This window comes from Pelobates fuscus, chromosome 6, assembly GCF_036172605.1.
Source record: "Pelobates fuscus isolate aPelFus1 chromosome 6, aPelFus1.pri, whole genome shotgun sequence".
NCBI lineage: Eukaryota > Metazoa > Chordata > Amphibia > Anura > Pelobatidae > Pelobates > Pelobates fuscus.
Window position 1 is genome coordinate 269,278,830 of NC_086322.1, and position 19,091 is coordinate 269,297,920.

General features: G+C 43.7%; 1 protein-coding gene across 1 annotated transcript in view; it reads left to right on the forward strand.

Moving 5' to 3' along the window:
- LOC134614868 (protein-glutamine gamma-glutamyltransferase E-like) overlaps positions 1 to 19,091 on the forward strand; it is a 48,616-nt gene that overhangs the window by 16,102 nt on the left and 13,423 nt on the right. Inside the window, exons 2-7 of the mRNA XM_063459110.1 lie at positions 2,125 to 2,313; positions 4,010 to 4,225; positions 10,010 to 10,128; positions 10,237 to 10,365; positions 14,312 to 14,486; positions 15,944 to 16,079. Coding sequence (XP_063315180.1) covers positions 2,125 to 2,313; positions 4,010 to 4,225; positions 10,010 to 10,128; positions 10,237 to 10,365; positions 14,312 to 14,486; positions 15,944 to 16,079 — 964 coding nt within the window. The remainder of the gene's footprint in view (positions 1 to 2,124; positions 2,314 to 4,009; positions 4,226 to 10,009; positions 10,129 to 10,236; positions 10,366 to 14,311; positions 14,487 to 15,943; positions 16,080 to 19,091) is intronic.

Sequence of the window (19,091 nt, forward strand, 5' to 3'; positions counted from 1 at the left end):
GAGACTGCTGCGTCCCTCTTTGTTGGCCCAACCAGCTGAGCCACCGGACCACCAGAGAATCCAGTTCCCCCTCCCTGGCTAACGATAAGAGGCAGGGAGAAAGGGAATACATTTTTTTTTTAAAATTACAAATTCAACAGGAAATACCCCCAGCAGCATTTGTCCAACATAAAGACACATCCACTACACAAACACATACACAGCGTCCACTACACAAACTGCATCCACTACACAAACACACACACACCTCAGTCACCACCACCCAAACACACACAGCATTCACCACTCAAACACACACATCATCCACCACTACACAAACACACAAACTGCAGCCACTACACAAACACACACACCATCCCCTACACAAACACACACTGCAATGACTATACACACACTACACACACACTCTGCATTCACTATACACACAAACACTACATCCATTACACAAACATACACACTGTATTCACTATACACACACTAAATCCACTACACAAACACACACTCTGCATTCACTATACACACTCTACATCCACTACACAAACACTTTGCATTTACTGTACAGGCACTACATCCACTACACAAACACACACTTTGCATTCACTATACATTCACTACATCCAGTACACAAACACGCACTCTGCATTCACTATACACACAATACATCCACTATACACACACTCTATTCACTACACAAACATACAATCTGCATCCACTATAAACACTGCATCCACTTTACTCACGCACTTTGCATCCATTACACACATTTTACAGCCACTATACACACACTAAATTCAGTACACACACTTAATCCTTTTGGGTGAATTCAGGATGGGCCCTGTGGGTATATTTGGGGGCTGGTTATGCGGGCGGACTCGGGGGTGGGCCCAAACCTTGGGCTGCGTCAGGGGCCCAAAAATTTCTGGTGGCAGCCCTGACCATAACAACTGCAGCTTTCACTCTCAGTCAAAGTTAGTATGAAAATGAACCATTTCATCAGATCAGTTTAAACTAGAAGGGTCTGTCTGTCTATCTATCTATCTATCTATCTATCATCGATCTACAAATCTGCCTGTCATTCTGTAAACATGAAAAATGAAGGCAGTATTTAAGCTAACAAGTGACCAACGTAATGATAGGGAATGCATAAAAGTAATCAAAATTATATGACATTAATCCACCCGCTGAGCCTAATTTAAAAGGATTATCGTAAATGATAGCCTCTGTGATTCACCTTAAAATTGCTGAATCATTTGAGAAAAAAATAAACCATACCAACAAACAGGCAGATTTAATTGTCAGGTTCATTTTAAATACAGTGTTTAGAATCCTTAAATAACATATGTTTCTTATTCAAGTAATAAAGAAACACTACTCTATATTTTATTGGCTCTACATATAGTCTCTCTGAGACATGTGATCTGCCATTGATGTTTAAATGGCACAGATAAAGAAGAGACTACCAGTGGTATATATACGACGAGTAAGTTGAGTTCCAAAAATAAACTACATTAATTGTGGTGAATGGATTCTTAAAGGGACACTTTAAGCTCATTGAAGTGGTCTGGGTACAGTGTCCTTATTGCCCTTAGTTCCAGAGAAAACAGCCATGGTAGACAGCCATTAGAGGGCTTTGTGGTTTGAAACAGACCGTTGGTCCGGTATCTGACGCTGGACGTCCTCATGCTCTGCATGAAGACCTCCAGCATCAGATTTTTTTTCCCCATAGGAAAGCATTGATTCAATGCTCTCCTATGGGGAGGTCTAATGCGTGTGCAGCATTTGCCGCTATTGCGCATTAGTGCCCGCTTATCGCAGGACGCCAGAGGGTGCGGAGCTTTGATCCAGCACCAAGGGACATTGGTGCTGGGGTCAGATAATTAAATAAAGGTTGTTTTCTTTATTTACCTGGGCAGGGGGTGCGCGAGAGAGGCAGGTGGAGCGATAGTGCCAGGAATACAGCTTTGTATTCATGGCACTATACTATCCCTTACATTTCTGATATTTTTCACAGTATTTTTCTAAACAATACCTACTTGGTTACTGCACATATAACTCAATGACAAGTGGGTAACTTACTGTACAGGTGTAAGTTGTAAATTCTCATGATGATGTCTTATCTTGCAGCTCTTCGGGTTACAGGCTCTGATCTTCAAATTAGTACCAATCGAGTGAAACACCACACCAACTCTTACCAGAGTAAGGATCTGATTGTGAGAAGGGGCTACCCGTTCAGTGCCAATGTCACTTTTAATCAGTCAGTCACAACTGAAGATCAAATGCAGTTCTATGCCAGACTTGTTACAGAAGACACAGGTAAAACCAAAGAAATGTGCATGGCTGTAAGAATTCAACAGATACTGATATATATCAAATACATAATATAGAAGGCACTAATCTAACAAGCTGTTGACAAAGACATACTGACTACCATCGGTCCAGAAAATCTAGATAATGTTAGCATTGCTCTTATATTTGCACGCAGCCCATTCAGGTCAATTCTAAGACATGGTAATTGTTTTAAATAAGTGCAATTTCTATAGAACTGTGCCAGCATGTTAATTGATCCCAAATATTGGTTGATACGTTGAAATTGAGCTCATTAAGAGTTCTGTCAAAGCGTTCTTATACAGACACATTTGGTCCTATAGAACTAAAATGACCACCAGTAGTGCCCCAGATAATGCCACAAAGTGAACACAGATCAACATATTTCCTTCAGCCACTTAATGCCACATGTTTTGTCATTCTTAAATTGCTCCCAGAATAGACTTGTTTATCATTCATTATTTGGAAGTGAATTCCACAGCTTAACTGCCAGAACTGTAAAAAAGAAAAATAAATAAATAAAAAAACATAACTTGTCCTGAGTTTCTAAAAGCCTGAATTTGTACACGACTGTGATTATATTAGCACCAACTAGTCCCTCTCTTTTTCCATAGCCAATTGTCCATATAAATGTATTTAATAACATAATGTATGTGTTTATTTGTTTTGTCTGATTGAATAGTTTTCATTTTTCTTTGTTGAAAGTTGCTTTCCATTTATCTGTCCAGTCTCTAATGTTGAGTAAATACTTACTGTTGAAAAGTATATATTATAATAGTATATGGATTGTTATATAAGATTTTTTTTTTTTTTTGGTGCCTTAATCAAGATTATTGGTATGACAAAATTAAGAGAATGGAATCATCTGACTTGTGAAGATATCCACATATGGATGTTTCTTATATGTCTGCAACATATTTTGAAACATTCCCCCGTAAAAAGGATCCAATGCCATATGTTTTAATTGTCACTGTAAATTACCATTGAGTATCAACAGCATTTACAAATGTATTACATTCACCAAATAACCTTAGTTGTCATGAGATTTCATGGGATGCAATTTGTGTTTTTACTTCTCTTGAGATTATCTTTCAAAGATATTTTAAGACTTTTGCATGATGATAGTCAAAGACAAAATTATGTAAGAACTATCCAGTGGTCACTATCATCATGCTCCAGTCAAAAAGAATACGTAGGAGGGTAAAAATACAATAAGGCTATTGCAGACCAAGGGTTTGGTTGAGAACATGGGACTACTAAGAACCGGTAAAAACATACTGACTATAATTATTACTTTTATTAAGATTCTATCCGATTGTAGTCAATATGTCCAAATCGATTTTGCAGATATAGGCATATGGTAGTTATATTTTTGGAATAGACTTCTTACTTTCTGAAGAATATAATTCATTGCATTTTAGTTGGAAACCGTTAGGACCTCAAAGGGAGAATACAGGGATATATATAATGGAATACTTAGGAAAAAAATCTGAAATACAAGAGTATTCAATCGAACATAGAAAGCTGATAAAAGACAAGCAGAGTAAAAAAAACAAAGTCTGAAGAACAGTGCGTGAAGTGTTAGGTGCGGTTAATTGAAATTTACACTCTTGCAATTGTGAAATTATGAACACAATCTATATTGATCTAGCTCTAACGTATTACATGTGCTTTCTGGCATCAGGTGCCTCTTTGCTAGAAAATCCATTTGTAAATTCATCCAATACACCAATTAACGGCTGGGGTGTCCAGAGAGAAGCAACTGTATCCAACTCAGTGAGACTGATCTTTTACACTCCATCCAATGCTGCGATTGGACGTTATTCTCTTGAAGTGGACATAAATAGAGAAAGGACAAATGTCGGAACGTTTATACTGCTATTCAACTGCTGGTCCTCAGGTAATACAATCCATTTACCCATCCTGATTTGCAGCAACAAATGTGAACTGTGAATGACTACATCTATCTGCAAAGATAATTATTCTCATGGTACTCCTAAGTAATTTTCTAGGTTCTAACAGTGGAAAACAGTGTTCATTGTTAATCCCAGTACAAGGCTAGAAACACAACAGATCACTGCCATTTAGATTTGTGCTAATGGATGTTTATGTCTCTTTTTGCACACGGTTTACATCTACGTGCCCAAGGAGTGCATTAATGGTGACCTGTACAAGGTCAGCCAGCTGACTGGTTTCTTTTGTTAACAGTCAAAACCACAAAAGAGATCATGTTCCATATCTAAAAATCAACAAAATACTTGATATACCTTAAGTATGCGATGAGTCTGAAGACCCCTGCTAGTGTAGGACATAAAAATACATTATAATTTTTGTTCTAAGACTAAAGGTTGATTATTGCAGTATAGAAAAATATGGTATGAAAATTAATTTAATGCCAGGACGCATAACAACATTGCACAACACTGTCTACTGCAACTCAGAAATGAAACTTCCCTTCAACGGAAGCTCTGAGATGAAAGGACCAGATAATTATTCAGCCTTGGTAGAGAGATGCCTCTTAGTCTTCATGGCCATGGAACAGTAAATAAAAATTAATATATACTAATAAAACTTACTATTTTCCTTTGTTCCAAATTGTTCAAATCATCACAGACCACCATGCTCTTACTGGAATTTTTATCTTGTTAACCCTTCAAAAGTACACATGGGATTAAAGAATTACTCCAAGCACCAAAACCATTTCAATGATTTGAAGTGGTCATGGTGCCAAGAGTCTGTATGTGTAGCATTTTACTATGAACCACTGCGCATACTGAGGACAACTCCTCAGTATCCTCAGCAGCAGGATCTCAGAATCATCATGAGATGTCATCAGCAATCCCGCTAATGTAATTTCTGTGCAACAGTGTGCCATTTATTGGCTGAGAGTGGCCATCTGAATCACAACTGGATCATAACCAGTATAGAGGCTGTAGTGATAACCCTTTAACACCTGTATGAGCACAAATTTAGGAAAGTGTATGCATTTATAAACATTTTATGCCAAAAATGCCAGAGTATTTCAATATGCTAGGATTCCTTTTTTTTATTGAACTAACATCATTTTTAAAAGACAAGCTTTTGAGAGTTTTCTTCTCAGTTTTCCTCTCAAAAGGTCTGAAGGAACCCTGTTATTACTGGAATACTCTGGTATTTAGACATCTTGTCTGCTAGACCAATACAAATCATCTAATCGGCATTAAAGGGACACTGTAGGCATCCAGACCACTTCAGTTTATTGAAGTGGTCTGGGTGCAATGTCTCATGTCCCTTAACCCTGAGCATTATTGCAGTTATTGATAGAGGGCTCCTGGTTTGAAACGGACCTTTGGTCAGATTTTTTCCCCATAGGAAAGCATTGAATAATGCATTGAATAATGCTTTCCTATGGACAAATCCTAATGCGAGCGCGGCCATTGCTGCGCATGGACATTAGGTCTCCCCTGCCGGCTGATTTCAGCGGGGGGGAGGGGGGGGGGGGGGGGGCGTGTGCAAAGCCTGACCCTGTGCGGAGGTTGGGGGGGGGGGGGCGAGGTAAGGGGGCACTGCAGGAGAAAACGGCTTTGTTTTCCTGGCACTATAGGATCTCTTTGAACATTTAGCGTATACAGGAATGCACATAATTTTTTTAATTTATTTTTTTAGGATAAAGGGTGGAAAATACACACAAAGGCTTAAATGATAAAGTTTATACATATAGTTACTATGTAGGTAAAAAAGAATATATATTTTTTTTAATTGAAAAAACAAAACCTAACAATACATGGCTTAAAGGGCCATATTTATAAAGACAAAATTATGTAAAACTGAAAATCTATAAATAATGGCTTTTCAGTCCAAAACATGCAAACCAATTTTTGTCTTCTTTCCCTCAACTTCAAAATAATTTAAAATCAGGAACAACCTAAAAGCGAACACGCTTATTTACTAAAGTGTCAATTATGAAGAATACAAAGGTTTTAACATTTTAGGCTATTTTTGCCTAAAATGTGAAATTAACTTTGAATTCCTGGCAATTCACACTTCAGTAAATCACTCTGTGTAAGATAAAGTAACCTCATTGTAACCATTATGTAATAGACCGATGGCTACACCTGTGACGTATAGTCCTCTAGCCTTTTGCCATCTGTAAAAATCCACATCTTGCATGTTTTAATATTAATGTAGATAGTTTAAATATCTCTAATTTTCTAATTTGTATAAGTCAGCATTTTTGTCAGGCCATATTTGTTGATTTGCAGTTTGCATGGTAGTTGGTAACTCACTGTGACATAAATCCCAAAATGTGTAGCAAAAAAACCAATTCCAAAAAATCTTATAAATTCAAGGGCATATGGTTTAATCAGGCTGCAACTCACATTATATATGAGCAGTCAAACGGAATATGCATTAAGCAAAACTGCAGCAGATTTGAGGTAAATCCAACCGGTGTAGAACTGGTCCAAAATGAATATACAAAATAGGTCAAATTGGTTAGGCATTAAGTTATCTTAAACTCGTAATGAACCCTTTACTCCCAAACACTTTTGCTGCAATACATACAGTGATTTCTTCTTACATTGAACACCTCACAGGAACACTTTAGGTACCACAACCACTTCATCTGATTGAATCGTTTGTGGTGCTTGGAGTCAGAGGCGGCTCTAGACTTTATGAGGCCTCAGGCGAAACGCAAACATGAGGCCCCACTAACAAAAAAAGTGTCACATATACACATTGATGCACTGTCTACCTGTGTATGTGCCTGAGAGTGTGTCTGACAGAGAGTATCCTTGTGTGTGTGAATGTATGTCTCTGAAAATGTTTGCGTTTTTGTCTGAGACCCTATGTGTATGGGGTAGCTGCTTGAAGTGTGTTGTGTGTATGGGGGGGGGGGGGGAGAGGCGGGTGATGGTGAGAGGGGGGTGATGGTGAGAGGGGGGGTGATGGTGAGAGGGGGGGTGATGGTGAGAGGGGGGGTGATGGTGAGAGGGAGGAGGGGGGGTGATGGTGAGAGGGAGGAGGGGGGGTGATGGTGAGAGGGAGAGGGGGGGTGATGGTCAGAGGGAGAGGGGGGGTGATGGTGAGAGGGGGGGTGATGGTGAGAGGGGGGGTGATGGTGAGAGGGAGGAGGGGGGGTGATGGTGAGAGGGAGGAGGGGGGGTGATGGTGAGAGGGAGGAGGGGGGGTGATGGTGAGAGGGAGAGGGGGGGTGATGGTCAGAGGGAGAGGGGGGGTGATGGTGAGAGGGAGAGGGGGGGTGATGGTCAGAGGGAGAGGGGGGGTGATGGTGAGAGGGAGAGGGGGGGTGATGGTGAGAGGGAGAGGGGGGTGATGGTGAGAGGGAGAGGGGGGTGATGGTGAGAGGGAGAGGGGGGTGATAGGGAGAGGGGGGGTGATGGTGAGAGGGGGGTGATGGTGAGAGGGAGAGGGGGGGTGATGGTGAGAGGGAGAGGGGGGGTGATGGTGAGAGGGAGAGGGGGGGTGATGGTGAGAGGGAGAGGGGGGTTGATGGTGAGAGGGAGAGGGGGGTTGATGGTGAGAGGGAGAGGGGGGTTGATGGTGAGAGGGAGCGGGGGGTTGATGGTGAGAGGGAGCGGGGGGTTGATGGTGAGAGGGAGCGGGGGGTAATGGTAATGTGAGAGTGAGAGGGGGGTTAATGTGATAGTGAGAGGGGTGAGGCTGAGGGTGGTGGGAGGGTGATGCTGAGGGTGGTGGGGGGTGTGATGCTGAGGGTGGTGGGGGGTGTGATGCTGAGGGTGGTGGGGGGTGTGATGCTGAGGGTGGTGAGGGGTGATGCTGAGGGTGGTGAGGGGGGTGATGCTGAGGGTGGTGGGGTGTGATGCTGAGGGTGGTGGGGGGTGATGCTGAGGGTGGTGGGTGGTGAGGAGTGATGCTGAGGGTGGTGAGGGGGGTGATGCTGAAGGTGGTGGGGGTGAGGCTGAGGGTGGTGGGGGGAGGTGATGCTGAGGGTGGTGGGTGGTGAGGGGTGATGCTGAATGTGGTGGGCGTGATGGTGAGGGGGCTGAGGGTGGTGGGGGGATGGTGAGGGGACTGAGGGTGGTGGGTTGATGGTGATGCTGAGGGTGGTGGGGGCTAGGGGTAGTGAGGCTGAGGGTGGTGGGAGGTGAGGCTGAGGGTGGTGGGGGCTAGGGGTAGTGAGGCTGAGGGTGGTGGGAGGTGAGGCTGAGGGTGGTGGGAGGTGAGGCTGAGGGTGGTGGGAGGTGAGGCTGAGGGTGGTGGGGGTGAGGCTGAGGGGGGTGGGGGTGGGGGGTGAGGCTGAGGGGGGTGATGCTAAGGGTGGTGGTGAGGGTGGTGGGGGCTAGGGGTGGTGAGGCTGAGGGTGGTGGGGGGTGATGGTGAGGGTGGTGGTGAGGCTGAGGGTGGTGGGGGGTGAGGTTGAGGGTGGGGGGGGCTAGGGGTAGTGAGGCTGAGGGTGGTGGGGGGTGAGGCTGAGGGGGGCTGGGGGTGATGCTGAGGGTGGTGGGGGGTGATGGTGAGGGTGGTGGGGGCTAGGGGTGGTGAGGCTGAGGGTGATGGTGGGGGGTGGTGAGGGTGGTGGTGGGGGGATGGTGAGGCTGGGGGTAAGGCTGAGTGTGGTGATGGTGACTGGGGGGGTGAGGCTGAGTGTTGTGTGGGGTGATGGTGAGCCTACCTTGATTTCCCTGGTGGTCCAGTGGGCTCCCTGGTGGTCCGGTGGCCACAGCTCCCGGTCTGCAGCTCCGCCGTGGTAACCCGCGGCAACGCTCTGATTGGCCAATTCTCGTGAGTCACATGGTCTGCAGCTCTGCACACTGCGGAGCTGCAGACCAGTGTCTGCGATGGTGGCCGGGCAGCCAGGAGGGGCCTCGCACCCGGCGGCATACCGGGCAAGCCGCCGGGCCCCCTCCTGGTGTCAGGTCCTCGGTCACTGACCGAGGACCTGACACACTCTGCCCACAGGCGGTTTAGGCGGCCGCGAGGCCCCCGCCAGCGCGAGGCCTTAAGCGGCCGCCTAATTAGAGAGCCGCCTCTGCTTGGAGTCACCTGAAGCTGACCGATGATTCAGTGTTACATTGTTTCAAACTGCTTAACACTGAATGAGGGTCCTACAGCCCTGCCCCACTCTGCTGCAATGGGAAACAGTGATTGGCTGAGAGTGTCAGCTGACTACTCTCAGCTCCTCACAGCTACCCATCATTGCTTTGAGCTTGTATGGTTAAAGTGGGTGCATGCAACAAAGGACCCTCATTTACTATAAAACCATTCCAAAAGGATTTAGCAATGAAGAATGAGAAGGGACCAGGGGACTCCAGGCACCATAATTACTTCAATTAGATTATTATTAGTAGTTTTTATGTCACGCCAACATATTCCATGGTGCTTTACAATTATAGAATGGGGATATTTGACAAGTAATATACATACAGAATATAAAATAGACAAGAGGTGAAGAAGGTCCTGCTCAAACGAGGTACAATCTGTGAGAAAGGTGAAGTGGTTTTAGTGCCTAGACTTTTGCTTTGAAGACATTGGGGTATTTTATACAGAATTTTTTTAACATAAATGCTAAAAGTAACAAACCACAGAATTTTCCTGTCAGCTGCTCTAGTTTCAAACCTTGGCAGACCATTTTCCATCATTAGTGGCTTTTACAACATGACATTGTAACTGAGAAACACAAAATGGCTTTAGTCTGAGTAATAGCCGTGTTTCTGTATTTCAGATGATAGTGTTTACATATCAGACGAGGCACAAAGGCAGGAATATCTCCTGTCAGAATTTGGGATTATTTTTATGGGTGAACCGAGTAATCCACAACACGTACCCTGGGATTATGGACAGGTGAGACATGTATATAAAATCAGACAGACTGCTAACTGTATGATTTAAGGTCTGGTTACTCGGGCACACAGTGTTTATACAGGTTTTTTGAATTTTTTTATTCTGCAGTTCCAAGACAACATACTTAATATTTGCCTTTCCCTTATGGATTCAACTATAAATTACCGTCGCAACCCATCTGAAGATGTTAGACGACGAAATGACCCTTCATACTTGTGCAGAGCTCTGAGCGCTATCGTAAGAAAACCATTAAAATGTTGAATTATCCGATTGACTGTGTAGATAGGTGAAAGATATTTTTATTGTATTTTAGAACTAGCAATTCATCAGAAGTGATATCAATATAATGTATTTAAGGCTCAAATTTTCCATTCGCCACTGATGCAGTATCAATGTAATATGTAACACATCCTTGATAATCTAATGTGTGTAGCAGCCAGTTCTAAAAGATTGGAATTGTATGTGACTAAAATAGTTGTCATGGTAAAATACTGGGTCTCATTTTTTTTACACAATGTGCAAATGGTAACTGATACTTTTAACTACTAATATCAATGGTGATATTTTAAGTTGGGTACGCACTATCCCTTGATTTGTTGGTCTCTGCTGTGCCAATCTCCTGACCCATATTTAGGAAACAACCACCTCTCAAAAGTGTCTCAGGTCCACCTTCTGAAGCTTTTACTTAATGACAACGGGAGAAGACAGGACAATAAGCAGGCCTGTCTTTTAGGCCATCTGGGACCCAATGACCCATTGTAAACCCTATGTAAGGGGTCTATACCTAGAAAATTGGTATTTTTTCAAAATTATTCCATTCAATTCTGTATCTCTTTCTCCACCTCATTCCCCCCACCCCCTTCCTTTTCTCCATTTTATCCCATGAGCCTTCTCTTCGTGATAACAGTAGAAAGAGTGCATCAGGCATGATTTGGGAGAGACATTAGATCAGTGATGGCGAACCTTTTTGAGCCCGAGTGCCCAAACCGCAATACATGCCAACTTTTTTTCCCTCAAAGTGCCAACATGGCAATTAAACCTGAATACTGAGGTTTACGTTTAGAAAAAAACAGTTAACAACTTTTGTTTTAAAAGAAGAACACAACAGAGAGTTAAATTATAAACATTTTAAATAATGATATAAATTAAGCTTATATTAGTATCTCCAACAAATGCAATACATACACACAGACTGCTGAACACATTCACACACCAACTGCTTAATACATACACACACCGAGACACAGACAGACTGCTAAATACACACACAGTCCGCTAAATACACGCACACTGCTGAGTACGCAGTCTGCTGAATACACGCACGCAGTCTGCTGAATACACGCACGCAGTCTGCTGAATACACGCACGCAGTCTGCTGAATACACACACACACACACTGCTGAATACATAAAGACTGCTGAACACACACACATATACTGCATTGAGGGGTGCAGTGTATGTGTCTGTGTGTAATGTGTGGGGGGTTGGGGTGCTGTGTGTGGGGGGGTGGGGTGCTGTGTGTGGGGGGGTGGGGTGCTGTGTGTGGGGGGGGTAGGGTGCTGTGTGTGGGGGGGGGGGTAGGGTGCTGTGTGTGGGGGGTAGGATGCTGTGTGTGGGGGGTAGGGTGCTGTGTGTGTTTGGGGGAAAGGGTGCTGTGTGTGTTTGGGGGAAAGGGTGCTGTGTGTGTTTGGGGGAAAGGGTGCTGTGTGTGTTTGGGGGAAAGGGTGCTGTGTGTGGGGGGGAAAGGGTGCTGTGAGTGTGGGGGGGGAAAGGGTGCTGTGAGTGTGGGGGGGGGGAAAGGGTGCTGTGAGTGTGGGGGGGGAAAGGGTGTTGTGAGTGTGGGGGGTAGGGGTGCTGTGTGTGGGGGGGTAGGGGTGCTGTGTGTGTGGGGGGGGTAGGGGTGCTGTGTGTGTGGGGGGGGTAGGGGTGCTGTGTTTGGGGGGGGGGTAGGGGTGCTGTGTGTGTGTGTGGGGGGGGTAGGGGTGCTGTGTGGGGGGGGTAGGGGTGCTGTGTGTGGGGGGGGGGGGTAGGGGTGCTGTGTGTGGGGGGGGGTAGGGGTGCTGTGTGTAGGCGGGGTAGGGGTGCTGTGTGTAGGGGGGGTAGGGGTGCTGTGTGTAGGGCTGCTGTGGGTAGGGGTCCTGTGTGTAGGGGGGTAGGGGTGCTGTGGATAGGGGTGCTGTGTGTAGGGGGATAGGGGTGCTGTGGGTGCGGGGGTAGGGGTGCTGTGGGTAAGGGGGTGGTGGGTAGTGGGAGTAGGGGTGCTGGGGTAGGGGTGCTGGGGTTAAGGGGGGCTAGGGGTGCTGTGGGTAGTGGGAGTAGGGGTGCTGGGGGTAGGGGTGCTGGGGGTAGGGGTGCTGGGGGTAGGGGTGCTGGGGGTAGGGGTGCTGGGTTAGTGGGTGTAGGGGTGCTGGGAGTAGTGGGAGTAGGGGTGCTGGGAGTAGTGGGAGTAGGGGTGCTAGGGGTAGTGGGAGTAGGGGTGCTGGGGGTAGGGGTGCTGTGGGTACTGGTGCTGGGGGTAGGGGGAGTAGGGGTGCTGGGGGTAGGGGTGCTGTGGGTAAGGAGGGGTAGGTGTCCTGGGGGTAGGGGTGCTGGGGTTAGGGGTGCTGTGGGTAAGGAGGGGTTGGTGTCCTGGGGGTAGGGGTGCTGTGGGTCCTGGGGGTAGGGGTGCTGGGGGTAGTGGGAGTAGGGGGAGTAGAAGGGGGGTGCTGGGGGTAGGGGGAGTAGGGGTGCTGGGGGTAAGGTTATTAAATCAGTATCCCCCCCCTTCCCTTCTTGTTACCTTTGGTGAAGGGGAGGGGGGGGGACACAGCCATCCCTGGTGGTCCGGTGGTGGTATGCAGGACAGGAGGACAGGTCCTGCAGTTCTCCTGTTCTCCCGCGCGATGCTGTGTGGAGCGTTGCCATGGTAACGCGCGGCAACGCTCCACACAGCTCGCGGGAGGACGGGAGAGCTGCTTCCTCGATCCCTCCCCCCTGCTTCCGGTCCTGCCGACACGGAAGCAGAGTAGGCGCCTGCCGTTTTGGGCAGGCAGGCGCCTACTCTGCAGTGATGGCAAAGCTATGGCCGCGTGCCCACAGAGAGGGCCCGGCGTGCCACCTGTGGCACGCGTGCCATAGGTTCGCCATCACTGCATTAGATATTTAAAGTCCAAAGAGAATTGCAATCTACCCAAATCCTGTAGGCCACTACTCATCTTTTGCAGAGGTACTGAAGGGTATTGTGAGTCTGATTTTTTTACCTTCAATGAATGAAGTTGTAGGATAAGTCAAACTCTTAGAAAGCTTATAAAAAATCAGCTCGAATGAAATGTACAATACAAAATATATCAAGCAATATCAAACACAAAAAAAAGCTAATGTCTATATTTCCTAGTTGAAAATAACTTAATATTTCAGAATTGATGTATTAAATTTAACACATCATTTGGATTTTTATTTGAACTGAGCACATTGTATTTTGAATGTTTTACTCTTTTTCTTTCTTTGTATATTTCAGTTATGTGACGTAGTTACAAACACTGATTTGCCACAACATTAAAATCACTGACAGGTGAAGTGAATAACAATGATTATATTGTGACAAAGCCACCTGCCATGGAGTGAGATATATTAGGCAGCAAGTGAACAGCAAGTTCTTGAATTTTATGTGTTGGAAGCAGAGAAAATGGGCAAGTGAAAAGATCTGATTGATATTAGTGTAGGTCACACCAATATTGGGGCACTATGGAGTAGTGGTAGTTAACACTATATGGCCATATGGTGTAACTGAATCCCAATATTTATTTGCTGAGATAGGTGATTTTAAGTAGCCTTGTTAAATTTAGAACAGTTTTTTTTGTGTGTGTGCGCTGTTCCCTTATCTGTATTTTGTATGACTTTGAGAGATCTTGTGGAGTCCATGCCTCTACGTTTCAGATCTGTTTTGTCAAATTGAGGCGGACCTAGGCAGATGGTTTTAATGTTGTGGCTGATCAATGTAGTAGTCAAGGTTGAAAAAGACTAAAGTCCATTGAGTTCAACCTTCAACTTGTTAAAGATGAGCCTATGTGTTTACAATGACTAAGTTATGAGAAGTATCAGTATGTCTCTTATGCTGAAATGGCAAGCAGAGGATCCAATCATTTGAACAATGTGGCCTTAAATTATGTGTTCAAGTGGCATATCTGTGTCCATCTCTAATCAGGTGAATGATAGAGATGATGGTGGTGTGATTCAGGGGAATTGGAGTGAAGACTACTCTGGTGGCACAGATCCAAAGGCCTGGACTGGAAGTGCTCGAATCCTGAGAAGCTGGTATCCACAGAAGTCTCCAGTCAAATATGGACAGTGCTGGGTCTTTGCTGGTGTTCTCTGCACAGGTAATTTAAAATTTCCATGCCACATCAATCTCTGAACTGAGAAGATCTTTGATAATGAAACAATCAAGTGTTAGGGAGAAGTCAAAACTCTTGTAGAGTTAGCAAACCATCTTAACCACAATAGCCCACTGTAGTGGTCATGATGTAAGGAGTACCCTGGTCCCATTTCCCAGTAATGGGGCAAACCATTTTGTTTGCCCACTTACATGGGTACTCTCCTGACGCTGTGGGTCCTTCTTCCTCTGATGATGCACTTCCAGAAAATGGATGCTGAGGCTGTCTCCATTCAGCTGACCACTGTCAGTCAATGAATACAATTCTGTGCATAGGAATATGTACAGAATTGACATTAGTGAGTCTGGAACTACTGTTCCGTGCTGGCTAATGATGCTCCAGGGATGATTGCTAAAGGTGGAGTTACACCTCTAGCACCAGAAGGTTTAAACTCCATATGTGCTATGTTTCAAAGCAAAACCCAGCTAATAACATGATCACTTCAAATCAAAATGGCCATGGTTATTAGAGTAACCATTTAATTCCCTCACAATACACTATAGACTTGTGAATACAATTTACAGATCGGGTGTCAGATAAAACAACTACATCAACGTCCAAATAATATCCAAATATTAACTCTCTTGCAAACTATAGCCTCAATTTAATATTTTTAGATACGCTTTTCAAATAATTGAATATTCTTGGAGAGAAAAAAATAATAATATATAAATAGTATATATAAATATAAAATTATAAGAAAAAAGTATATCATTTGAAAAGCTTACCCAAAAATTATACATTGAGGCCTATATTCCCAAGTTGCACTGTTGCACGTAAATTATTGCGCATAATAATATATACACGTTAGAGTGAAAAAGTATTTTCACAATAATTATACATTCTTTTAAGTATTTGGCTTAAAAAAAAAAAAAAAATAGGCACAGCGCACCTTATTTTTATTTTTTATATTCCCGAGTACAGGAGTTAGCAGGAAGTGTAAAATCCTTGAGTCCCACAGGATTCTTATCAGTATTCATAAACTACCTGCAAGATCAGGCAAACAGTATAAAAAGCTAGCAGTCAATCTCAGACAAATAGCCAGAAAGGGGTTCTGCTTTAACCCCTTAAGGACCAAACTTCTGGAATAAAAGGGAATCATGACATGTCACACATGTCATGTGTCCTTAAGGGGTTAAAGGCTTTATGCCAGGGAAATTGTGATGCTTAAGCTGTATATTTCCACTATTTTCCAGTATTTTAAGACATTTCAAAAAAATATACAAGCATAAATATTTTCCTTGCCTATGCTGTTTTTTTTTGTGCACTTATAAATTAAAATGGTTTATTTAAGTTTGTATATAATATGCATAGTATATTTATATATATAAAAGCAAATGTACTAGTTGTCTGTCATTCTAATCAGTATTTTCAAGATTTTTAATTACCCAGTTTCCCTTTAGTCAGCAGGGCACTGGGATTACCTTGTCGGATAATTACCAACTTCTCCTCTGCCCATGACGCAAATAACAACCTAATTGTTGAAACGTACTACAAAGTGACAGGTGAACCTTTAGAGAGAGGAGGCGACAGCATCTGGTAAATATGAGACAAGTGCAATATTTTAACGCGTGGCTCTTTTCCTAGCATTCAACGAGTGTAAAAGACAAGTTTGCGGCTACAGGCTACCAATACATGTTATTTAAAGAGGATGCATAATTTCTCTGGCTTTACAGTATTATGTTTACATATTTGCTATATTTAAACACTCCACCACCAGAAACCAGGAAAAGCCAGTTGTAGTAGATATGGTGATAGTAGTGCCATATTGCCATCACACGCTAAGATCTAAGCTGTTTTTGTACGCTTTGACAATTTACCTATTTCCCTCTGGGCATATCCCGCAGGAGAAGTCGAAGTTGTGCTCAGCTGATATGTTCAGACAGTGATTGTGGTCATGCTTTGTTCCAATGCTGTGAGCTTTTAGTCATTGTAACGCTAACAGTTAGAGCCTATTTGCACAGCATAACAGGTGCATTGTTGCCATATGGGAAGGTGGAATTGTATACCTCCAACCCAGACCCACACCCCGCCAATCAAACACTGACACTGAATTTAGGGTCAATATGTCTAAAGCTTTTTTTTTGATAACTTCTGACATCAAAATTAAACATACTAAAAAGTGCCCAGGCATACATCAGCAAAACATATCCCGCATGTCATGAATAAACTTAATGATCCTTACTGTAAACATTATTCTAATAATGTAAAGCCATACAAATATAAACAAATAAAGTGCAACATAATTATTAACAGCATCCTGGTAGGGGTATATCCAGATACCCCTACACTCACCAAGGTTCTGAGTCACTGAGGGGTTCGAAACCCACCAACATTATACCAACATTATAACCAACCAACTTCCCTAACTCTTCTTAACTAAACCAGAGATGATTTTCTCCCTGGCCCTCCCCTCACCTACCCTGTTGCTGTTATCAAACAAGGCTGAAAAGTAAACCACCTTACCAAGAGAGGGAGGAAAGGACCAACTAAGACTGGGGAGTTAATTAAATGTGACACTGATCAAAATGGCAGGCCTATATATACTAGCCCTACCCTAACCCTACCTACCAACCCTCTGCCATGTCCACCTAAGCCTGCCTTCTAGCCCTATCAAGGCCCTCATTCCCTACGCTGTGCTTGCTCCGTGGGGCTACATACTGGTGAAAGACAGTCAATAATGGCATAACCTCCCACTCCCATGCTGCCCACCAACATCCCTCCCAGGCAAATAGAGAGTGTGAAGTCATCAAAGGAGGATCAGGCTGAGGAAAGAACTTGCAATAGAGATAAGTTTATGCATTTTTTTTTTATTTCAGCACATGAGTCAGACTGAATGGACCAGCACAGCAAGGCTTACTCGAACCGAAAGCATTGTTTTCTTAAAGCACAGTTTTTTTAAAAATGAAATAACCCTTTAATCATAGAATAAATGCATTTTTAAATACAAGTAAAAGAACACTTTAAGCATTATAACCACTACATCACACTGTAGTGGTCATGGTGCCAGCCAGCCAGTGTGGCTGCAACTGGGCCCACATGCTCTGGGGGCCCATTGGGTGGCCTATGCACTTAAAGCTACACAATGAATATTTCTTAACAAGGGCCCGGTCGGGTTCAGCGGGCCTTTTAACAGCTGACAGACCTCTGTAATATCATCGGCCAGTGCACTGCTGTGAGTGCTTGTCACTTCCTACCAGATGCATATAGAGAGCCCATAAAGGGAGGAGAAGAGGAGGAGGCAGATAATATCCAATTTGGATGTGCGTGTATCTGAGTGTGTGTGTGTGTGTGTGTGAGTGTATGTATATATGTATGTCAGTGTGTTTTTATGTGTGTATCTGTGTGTCTGTCAGCATGTGTTTGAGTGGGCGTATAGGTGTGTGTGTATCAATGTGTCAGTGTGTGTATCTGTGTACTTGTTTCAATGTGTATGTGTGTATGTGCATGCATCCCAGCAATCACATGCCTGCAGTCAAACACTAAAATTATATAGAAACACACCCTTCATTCAAACAGCAACACTACACACAAATGTACACCTTAAAAGTTAACACTATATACAAACGCACCCCTGCATTCAAATGCAAACATTACATAGAAGTACACCACTGCATTCCAATGGCTAGAGTACATAAAAATACTTGCACCAGGGCCTTCGCTACATTAGTTTCGCCACTGGTGCCAGAAGTGCCCTGAGGTCACCCCCTGGATGTAAAGAGTCTAACTATTTTTATACAGTTAGGTACCATTCTCCACCTCCACTACCTCATCCAGAAAGTCTGAAGATCTCTGTCTTAGCTAAGCCAGGGGTTAGCTCATTGATCAGCCGACACTCTCAGCCAATGATATAGCCCTATATTGTACAGCTTAGCTCAGGAGAGCTAAAGGAAGCTCCAGCTTCTGACTTCTTCATAATATCTAGTGGAGGTGGGGAGTGATGTCTAAATGAACCCCAGGCAAGAAGTCAAAGCTTTCTAAAGCAGTAGGACTGCTTACAATGATGGTGCACCAGCAAGCTTTAGCGTTTAATATGCTTGGAGGGTTGCTTTAAGAATTTGCAGTTTTTAACTTTTTTTTTTTTACACACGAATTAGATATGTGTAAATTGAAAACTGTTTTACTGCTTTAAAATGGAAACCTAATTCAATGTTAAGAATGTTAATGTGAAAATGCCTACACATTTTTGTGAACTAGCAGTTGATCATTTTGCATCTACACTAATGTGAAATCATTGTTGCAAATGGTCCTATCTTGGACAGGACAGTCACATATTTTATAAATGCTGTAACTGACAACCCAACTTTAAAGTAAGTTACAAATTTCCCATCAGTGCTCTCAACCCGGTAAATATCTGAGTAGCAGCATTACAATTAAAAATTCCACACCGAGGTATGAGTTAGAGTACGAGGTAGGAAATTCCTCTAAAAACTCGATATCTGACAGATCGCCTTTCATGTATTACAGCATATATTTAAGTTTTTTACAGCTCATAATCAACACAAATGTGTTAATGTGTTAAGGTTATGATTTTATCTACTGAAAATTAAT